The 10,065-nt window shown below is 38.6% G+C and overlaps 1 protein-coding gene across 1 annotated transcript; it reads left to right on the forward strand.

Moving 5' to 3' along the window:
• Positions 1–6,524: 6,524 nt before the first annotated feature.
• TMEM225 (transmembrane protein 225) lies at positions 6,525–8,511 on the forward strand (the record flags this gene model as incomplete). Its single annotated transcript, XM_084249909.1, has 4 exons — positions 6,525–6,699; positions 7,085–7,231; positions 7,488–7,622; positions 8,357–8,511. The coding sequence occupies 4 exons, from the start codon at positions 6,525–6,527 to the stop codon at positions 8,509–8,511; spliced, it is 612 nt and encodes a 203-aa protein (XP_084106035.1).
• Positions 8,512–10,065: the final 1,554 nt, after the last annotated feature.

The following is a 10,065-nucleotide window of genomic DNA, read 5'->3' on the forward strand; positions in this document are numbered from 1 at the left end:
GTTATACAAAAAACATTATACAAATGTATCTTTAATCTACATAGAAAGTGAGCAATGATAATTGGTATCTACTTTGTCTGCTAAATAGTGATTCCTCTAGGTTAGGACTAAATTTTTTATATTACAATTTTGGCCACCCTTCAAATAATATACTGCTCTGTTTTACCTGTTTCAGTCTTCATGTAATTCTAGCAACTCAAAACAAAATTTAGCAGTTTGAATGGTGTTTTTAAATATTTCAGTGTATCACAAACTATTATTAAGATGATAACAATTAAGACTATTACAAAGGTGGGGTCTTAAATAGTATTGCCAAATAGAAATATAATGAACATCATTGTGTAATTTCAATGATTGTAGAAGCCCATTTTTTTAAAAAGTAAAAGCAAACCACTGAAGTAAATTTTAATGCAATAGTTTATCTGATCATTCAGATCATTTAATTTTAACAAATAATGATATAAAAATTATGATTACATAATTTAAATTCTGTTTTGACTAAACTTTTGCAGTTCATAGTGAATTTTATTCTGCAGCATTTTCCACAACAAAGAACCCACATTTCAGTGCTCAGTATCCATATGCTACATATATGGCTACAATTTGAGCAGCACGGGTGTAGCAAATATTTTTTTCCTACATTTTGCTTTGTCAAATATCAATTTCCTTTTATAATGAGGAAAAAATATAGTACAGAAGTATGAGAAAGAACACTGAACTAGAAATCACTATATTTAGTTTCAAGAGCAACTCTTAAGATTTACAGTATAACATTTGACTCCTCAGAGTGTCTCTATGAGCTTCCTATTTTAATCAGTAAAAAAAATGAACACTTCAAAGGATTATTGTACAAGTTAAGGAATTCAATTTATGAACACAATTTGTGCATTGCAAGGTCTGCATAAACTTACTTGTAGTATTTTAATTCTATTTCCGGGGCTGGTGATTTCACAGATTAATTCACAGATTAGCCTCTAGGACCCTTAGACAAGGTGAGTGGACAGTGCATACTGAATCCAGATGGACGTCCAAGGCCTGCTCCCTCTAGACCAGGGCTCAGTGACCTGCAAACATGCAGAAGCCTTTGTGCTCATGTGGATGATCAGAGTTGATTTTAGAGCATATTTTAACAGCTACAAAATATGATCATTATACCTCTGAAACTCACCTTCCCCTCCTGAAGACTAGCTGAATGTTGCTTCTCCTAGCCTCATTGCGTTAGGAATAAAGATCGATTGATTATACTTTTCTTCCTTTGATGTCTAAACAACCACAACTAACATGAATCAGGTTTAAGTGCAACTGTGGCTACCCTTCTTAGTTCAAGTATTTTATTTCTGGTAATAGTAAGACAAGTAGTTCCCAAGGGCTTCTTATCTCCTGAGGTTTAGCAGACTATATAGTGTAACAAGTGTCATTTAGCTCGCCTATCAAACTCTTCTTATAATGAAACCTCACTTTGTCATACGGTCCAGAGTAATGCAGTTGTTATTGTCCAACATTAGAATATATTTAGATTGCAATGATAATGAGAATAAATGATAAAGAAAATATAATTTTCTCATAGAGAGTATTAAAAATAGAGGTGGTTCCCTAAATACGCATTTTTTTTTTTTTTTTGGTGGGACCCTCACTGGCGCCCAGGGAATGAACCAGTGCTGCAGAGGCTGCGGGCAGCCTCACAGCCCAGCGCTCAACCGCTACGCCACCAGTGGAGGCCCAAATACGCATTTTTATAACACTAATGAAGGAATCTTTTTTATTTACCCATCAATTATATTTTGAACACCTTTTGTACTTGGGAATCTGAAAGAGGAATCCACATTAGGTCCCAAAATCATTACATTCTAGTGGGCAGAGTATTACCCAACAACCCCTCAAGAAATTGTTGAATGACTAAGCATGAGGAGTTGTTTGTGCTCAGAATTGGAGCACATCACTGCTCTCCATAGTGAGAAAGACATTCTTTATGTGTGGGTAGAATTTACTGATTTATTTATAGAATTTAAATGTACATTAGAGGTAGGAAGAAATCACTGAAGGTAAGAGGATACAAAGAGATATTAAATATATTGATATGATCATCACCACTGGGTCCTACATCCCCCATCTAAGCACTAATCAGTCCAGATGCTGCTTAGCATCTGCAGTCAGACCTGATAGTGCATGTTCAAGGTGTTTTGGCTACAGACCAGACATATCTATCAGTCAGAACAGCTTTTTTCTTTCCTATCTGCAAAATAGTGGGTGACACAGAAATGATGAATTATATATATAGAGTCAGGCGAGGTAGTGCAAGTCATGGATATTTAGAGGGATGGTATCATTTTTGCTTCATTTTTTTTCTGTCTTTTAAACTCTTGTTAAGCCATGGCCTTTAGTTGGTGTGTTTTTTAGGTGGGGAAGAAACACACGTCCACACTCTGCCTCCTTGCACTGTTGTTCTCACTATATTAATGCTAGTGAGAGTTGCTGTTCCATGTGATCGGCATCCTGTGCCAGCTCCCACCAGGCACCCCTGGCCTTTGTTCCTTTTCCATCCAGCCATGGGACTTTAACCTTAACGGAGCTCAGGATCTGTGCAGAAAGGACATGTGGCTTAAGTGTGTTCCCTGGGTGGTAGTTCTCCAGAAATCTATCCAATAAATCCTAATGTACACCAGTATTGTAAATAAATTTCTATTAAAATTAATAATTTCTGTTTTAGATATTTGAATAGTATGAGTAGACAAAGGGACATGACTCAGAGTAAAATGTCTAAGAGCTTCATGCTGTTCCTAGATTTCAAATCTCTATGAGAATGGACAAGCTTATCGTACCAGATTAAATTGATCAAATCAAATTTTTCATTTCTCTCCACTTGAATCCCTCAAGAATTCCTGGCCTTGATGATACAGAGACTTGAACATGGTCCTGATGATCTCACATGCCATGTCCAGGGTGGGTCTGTTCCATCCCTCTGTCCATAGCCATCCCCACAACATTGGGGAAGAAAAGGTGAAAGGTGTTGATATGTGTTGTGTGCTGACCTAGGCACTGTGTGAATTTGATCCCAGTTCCCAGTAGAAAGTACTCAGCAAAGAGTGAGACTAATGGATTTAGGAGTGATGATGACATTTGCTCAGAGTCACACATCTGCTAAGATGCAGAGTTGGGAAAGAAATCCAGAGATGCTTCATACCAGCGTCCATGCTTTTTTGCCCAAAGAGGAAAGAATGTAGGATGATGGCAGTTTACATTGAGAGTCATAAAGTGAGTTTTTAGGGTCCTCCTATGTGATCTGATACACATCACTAAATATGGGAGCAAACACAGATTCTGGGAGTGGAGTCAGCCCAGTCATAAAGCCAGTGCTCTGGCTAATGTAATACCTGCTAGTCTTTTATCTCTGACCACTGCAAAAATTATGTGATTCAAAATTTCACATAGATATTCAGGTGATTCTTGAAGGAAGCCCCAGAAGTAAAGACACCTTAGATTCAGAGCTCCATACTAGTAGGTTCCTGCACACAGTGGAAGAGGGTAAGAGGACAAGGAAAACATCCATGACTATGTCCCATACCATGTCCCGCTGTCAGCACTATCACTGAAAGTGACTCTTAACTGTTATTGTGCTGAGAAATCACCTGGGGGCCTGGTAAAAGTGGGATCCACCCTCTGAAGTTCTGATTCTGAAAGTCTAGGGTTGGATAAAGGGATCTTTAATTTCAGAAGCATTCCAGACAGGCACATAATCACAATGCTCGGGCTAAAGGGTAGCAAAATGCCCTTACCCAGTTGTGCACATCAGGGAACTCATCCTGAAGGCCCGCACCTCGGGACACATCCTGCTGAAGGTGGGAGCAGAGAAGCCAGTGGCCTGAAGTGGCATGTGAGGGGCAGCAAAGCAAGGACCATGCACTTGTGCTGTGTAGATACTGTGCGATAACACCCCCTTTACAACTTTCACCAAGACCCAACTGTGAAGGGGAATGCCCACTTCTCTCTATGCCCAGGGCTCACACAGACCCTTGGTGCCATTCCCTTCAGCCAGATGTCAGGCATGACTATTTCAGCTTGGACAGGAATCAGACTACTCAGGTCTCAGGTAGCTTAAATCTTTATATCCTAAATCTTCATCTTATATCATTTTATATCTTTCTAGCATATCTTTTTGTAAGTTAAAATATTTATGTCTCCAAAAAATCTCTCCTACTTTCTATTCGCCATCATTTTACTGAAAATCCCATAATCACCAATAACATCCTTATTGTCAAAGTAAGTGACATATGTTCAACTGCCTAACTTGTTTTCTCTGTAGCTCAGTTGCTCAATCTCTCCTCAAAACTCTAGCCTCTTTTTATTTCCTCAGCAACAAGTTTTTAAAAATATTTTTTCCTTTTTTTTTTGATTGAGGCATCCTTTGTTTATAACATTGTAAATGATTCAAGGGAGTATATTCTTACCTCCCCAGGTGCATGTCACCAAACATTTGCATTTTTTACCTTCTCATTATTTCTTTGCTTTTTCTCATAATGTTGGTGTTCTCCAGAATTTCCTTCCCTTTTCTGGTCACGTTCTATGCAATATAGTGATTGATGATACACACACCAGTGTTTCAACTAGCTCTCTTGCTGACACCCTAATCTGTATTCAAGTTCCAGAAACAAATCCTGCCTATTGTTGTCCTGCAGATACCTTAAACCTAACCCAGAGTGGTCTTTACCAACTTTTTCCTTTTCGGGTTTGTGCTTCCTCCCATAATTTACATTTTATAATGGCCTCATTGACTACTGTCCTTCCTACCTGGAAATTTGGTTTCATCTTTGTCTTGCATTTTAGTAATTTCTCACATCCTCTAAGTTTCTCTAATCTGACTACACCTTTATATCTTTACTATCATTATCTATTAAAACTGGTCTCACTCATAGCAGGAATTTTAGAAAACCTAAATAAGGGACCAGGAAAAAGACTAATTATAATAAAGTAAAAATCAAAATCATAAGCAAGGGGGCTCCCTGGTGGCGCAAGGGTTTAAGCACTGCACTATGAAGCAATCCGCAGCCTCTGCAGCGCAAGTTCGAGCCCCAGCCCGCCAGTGAAAAACCCACATGGGGAAGCAGACCTCTCCTGTCTTGCCCGCTGCTCTCCTTAGCAGTGTATTTCAGTCAGTCTGTCTGTTCTGTTCCCCACTCTGTCTCTGGTGGGTCCTCTCACCCCCTGCATCTCTGGCCTGTGTCCCAGCTCTTATATGCATAAATAAATAAATCTTTAAAAAAATTAACAAGCAACTATAAACCAGAGACTTGAATATTTTAACCAAGGAATTCTATCCCTATGGATCTAGCACAGAAATAAAAACATTCATATGGAGTAGTGCAATAATATAAGATGGTGGCTGGCTGGCTGGGTCTCCTGGGAGGGCATGAGACACTGGGCTGCTCTAGCACTTCCCTGGTACAAATCTTGGACCTTGAAACTACGGGCAACATCCTAAATTTTGAATGCTCATTCACTTTCGTGATGCCACTTATCTGACTACTCATGTCAATGGTCTTCAATTCCTTCTTCTTTTCACTGGTTCTTTCTTTTTTTTTTTTTAAATAATAAATTTTATTTTTATATTCCCCATACAATTGCAACCCCCCCATTCTGACCCCAATCCCTCCCCTCCCGCCCCCCACCTCCCAAAAAGTGTCTCTGGTTCATAGTTTTTTGTTGATTTTGATTTTCACTTTCTTATGGTTATTCATTTTCCTGGTCCCTTATTTAAGTTTTCTAGATTCCTGCTATGAGTGAGACCATCCGGTATTTTTCTTTTTCTTTCTAGCTTATTTCGCTGAGCTTGATCCCTTCCAGCGCCATCCATGTTGCTGCAAATTGCATGTGTTTATCTTTTTTGAATGCTGAGTAATATTCCATGGTGTATATGTACCACATCTTCTTGATCCAGTCATCTGTTTTTGGGCATTTGGGCTGTTTCCAAAGCTTAGCTATTATAAATAGTGCTGCTATAAACATAGGAGTGCAGGTGTTCTTTGGAATTGATGTTTCTGTGTCCTTTGGGTAAATACCTAGGAGTGGAATTGCTGGATCATATGGAAGCTCTAAGTTTAGTAGGTCCAGAATTGGAACACATAATTCTAAAGTAACATGGGACCTCCTTAGTCATGCATATCTGAGTCATTTCAAGGTCTCTATGTATGATTCCATAACTAGAGATTCTTTCTGTGAAATTACATCTCCTTCTATATCTGGTAGCACACTCAGGAACGTTGGTCCTTCCACTGCACTTGCTACAGGTCAAGGGTCAGACCAATAGAAGATTCCATGACAGTTAGCAATCCTGACAGCAGACTGGCCCAGTTATAGGAGTAGTGAAGGGTGAATTTATTTTCTCTGTTCCATCGTCTATTTCAGCATCTGCCACAGCCACTGCCGCAACAACCACTAAAAGTCTACATCTTGGCTTTCTTGTGAGGACTAAAATCAGAGAAGAGACGTGAGATATTGATGGTAGTCTTGGCTTGTAGTCCCCACTCACAATGCTGCATATATCAACCAGAAAGATCCAGGCGACCAACATGTTCTTCTCCTCATGGGGCTTAGTCTTCTTGACAGTAGGAATCCCTGTGGAAGAATGGGTCATATTGAAATTGAAAACACAAAAATATATAAGTCACAATCCTTGGATATGTTGCACTACGGTTTGGCCAGAAGGTCAGAATTATACTAAGGAAAGAGATGGGTCCAGAGGGAGGGTTCATCTTTCCTTGACTTTCACTTGTCTCACCAGCTTATCTGTGATTCTCCAGGTAACCTCCTCAGGTTGCAGAGTGTCCACTTCCAGTGAGTTCCTTGAAGAGTATAGAAGAAAGGGAAACTTACTGAGATAGAAGCTAGAGAATAGTTTCTTCTGCTTCTCTTTCCTATGCAGTTAAGGCTCCCTGACTCTTTAATATTCTCTTCCATTTTTATTATTTAATCCTATCTTGCACCTCTCCTCCTGCCCCCGTCCCCACTTAGCCATCTGTGGCTCCTGTGTGGAAATGAGCCTAGAAGAAATATCTGTCCTTCTCTCAATTAAGATTCTCCTTTCCAACAGATAAACTGGAAGTGGTCAGGATCATGATGATGTTGGTCCTCAGCCTTTCCTTCCTCCATAACTTGTTCCTGGGCTTGGAATATACCTATATGATTCCTCGCATGAAATACATCCACTTCATCCCTGTCGTCCTCAGTTTCCTCACAGGTAATTTTGTGGCTCTCCTAAAACAGGCTTGGTGGTGTCCTTGATTTGTGGGTCCAGGCTGCATTCTCTCACCCGGCCTTCCCAGTTCTGTGGCTCAGGTATGCAGCTTCATTGACACATTCCCACTGGAGCGGAGTTTGTCTAAGACACAGTGTACAGGGTGGAGGCATGGCGGTCAGGCGTATCTTGGGTTAATACTTGAGTGAACGAGCTAAATTCCTCAGCAAAGACTTTTCTCCTTTTGTCTGGGCATCAGGTATCCTTCTATTCTCTGCACTCCTTCTGTATCACCAAAAGCTAAGACAAGGTCAAGCCGTGTACTACACTAGTTACAAGATCACCTGGATCACTTTCATTGCCTACTTAAATGTTTTCTGCTTTATTGCCTCTGGTGAGTCTCCAGGGCCCTTGAGAGTAGAGAGAAAGCATGGGAAAGAAGGGTGGGTGGGAGAAGTTCCATCCCTGCACTTTCAGTCACTAAAGTTCAAGGAGACTCAGCCTTCAAGGACATTCCTACAAGGACAGAGTTGGAGGTTGGGACTGTATATGAAATGGCCAGGATGCTGCCTTGCAAGGTGACTCCTCATTTGCACCTTTTCTAATGCCTTTGAGCTAGTCTCTACTTTGGGCACAGATGACCAGCAAAGTCACAACTGGGGAGAGTGGCTGAGATGGAATGCTCACTTGTGTGGAGCAGCACAGTGACCCTCGGTGTACTGTTCAGGCAATATGTGGTCAGAGAGGCTACATCTGATGCTGAATGTCCACCCATCAACACTGGGCACCCTCCTTTACTAAGACTATAATTTCATTTGAAATTGCTCTAAGTCAGAATTATGTCCTCTTTTAAAAAGAATCCTTAATTTAATTGAATGGTGTAGCATTTAAGCAATTCTGCATACACTCCCAGACTTTTACGCTAAAGACTGCTCCATGGCTTGGGGCAGTTTGTAGGGATCCCTGGGGCTGTGGGTTAGGGTCTCTCTGCCAAAACACAGGGAAATGTGATTTTTTCATTGATCCTTCATTGCACTCCCTGGCTTCTCTTTTCCCTAGGAATCCTTTCTCTTGTAGCACAGTCCCATTTGTGTTCCTGTCTGAACATCATCCATATATGTCCTGTAGAAAGTCTGGATACAGAGCCATCTGAGATTTCTGTGAAACTTATTTCATTACCAGAATGCACTGCAATGCCTCGTAGTATTGTCCGTTCTAGCTACAGGGAAGATTCTCTAAGCAAACCACACATCCAAACACATCATGTAACCTGGGCTCTATGACCTGACCTGCTCATCTTAATGGAAATAGCTTTGTGTATGTGTACTATATGTATCACCCACTGTGTTGTTTCTGTTTGGCATATGTAAATTAACTGTGACTGGGATGGGGTCTGAAGAAGATCCAGAAGATAGCATTTTTATGTTTGTCCTGGCCTGCTAAACAAATAGTTTCTTTTACAACATCTATTATTAATGTAATAAATATTGTCATATAATGATTACTTGCTGTATTGTTAACTTTGTATGTCCCAAAGATTTAGAATAATATATAATAGCTTTTGTTTATGTTTTATTGTGAAAAGTTTCAAATATTCAGAAAGAATACAAAATTATAAACACCTGTGTACACATCACCCAACTTGATGAAATTTGATCATCATGCCCTATTTGCTTGAGATATTTTAAAATTAAATTTAGAGACATAACTGATGCTCTGCTAAAAACTTTCCTAATCTTATTTTCCTACCTGTTTTATCATCAGAATATACTTTTGATGATGCACTGCTGATCATTTTCTATAGTGATTTTTTACTATGCATGTATACTATATGTTTATAAAAATCACATCAATTATACATCAATTAGCTTTTCATCAAAGATTATTAAATATCAGAATGTACAAATCATTTTTTGCAACCCACTTTGCTCATTCAATTCTATGATTAATATTTTGTTTTACTTCATTAAAACTACTATTAAGCTTTTCATACTGGAGATATAATGAAAATATTTATTCTCCAGTGGATGGAAATGTAATTATTTCCTTTTATTCTGTTATGAACAATATGAACATTCTTACACACAGCTTTCCCTCTTCCCATGAGATAGTTTCTCTAGGGTATTTGTCTGGGACTCAAATAAGTGGATCAGAAAGCATATTCATTTTGAAATTATCTTTATATTGACAAAATTATCTAAACTGTGGTTGGACCAATTTATACTTCTGCCAGTAGTGGATGAGAGTTCCAGTTTGTGATATGCCAACTCTTGTACCATCAGTCTTTAATTTCTGATTATTTCTCATCGAGTTTGTGCACATTGTCATTTCATTGTTGAGTTTTTGAATTTCCTATTCTGTGAATTAGTGTTTGACCCTTTTTTCCTAACAGATTATTTTTCTATTTCTTACAGATTTCTAGTTATTTTATATTGGAAACTAATAGTAATTGGTTGTGCCTTAGCTTTTGACTTTGTTTATGATGCCTTTTTTTAAAAAAAATAGAGGTATTCAAATTCAACGTAACTCAGTTTATCAATATTTTTCCTTTCAGTTGGTGTTTTATTGTGTCTTATTTAAGAATCACTTTCCTAATCTTTTTTCCCCAAATGGAAATAATTTTTGTGAATTATATAAGGCTTAGATCCAGTTTTATGTACTTTATGTGGATAACTATTTATTGAGAATATTTTCTGGCTTGATGCCTTTTCTTATTGATTTGTATTAAAACCTTTACCACATGTGAGTGATTTTCTGATCTTTGGTATATCCCATTGATCTATTTTTTCCCTGTACCATACTAAAATCACAATTATTTTGTAGTAAAAAAGTTTTAC

Source organism: Talpa europaea (assembly GCF_964194135.1).
Source record: "Talpa europaea genome assembly, chromosome: 12".
Taxonomy (NCBI): domain Eukaryota; kingdom Metazoa; phylum Chordata; class Mammalia; order Eulipotyphla; family Talpidae; genus Talpa; species Talpa europaea.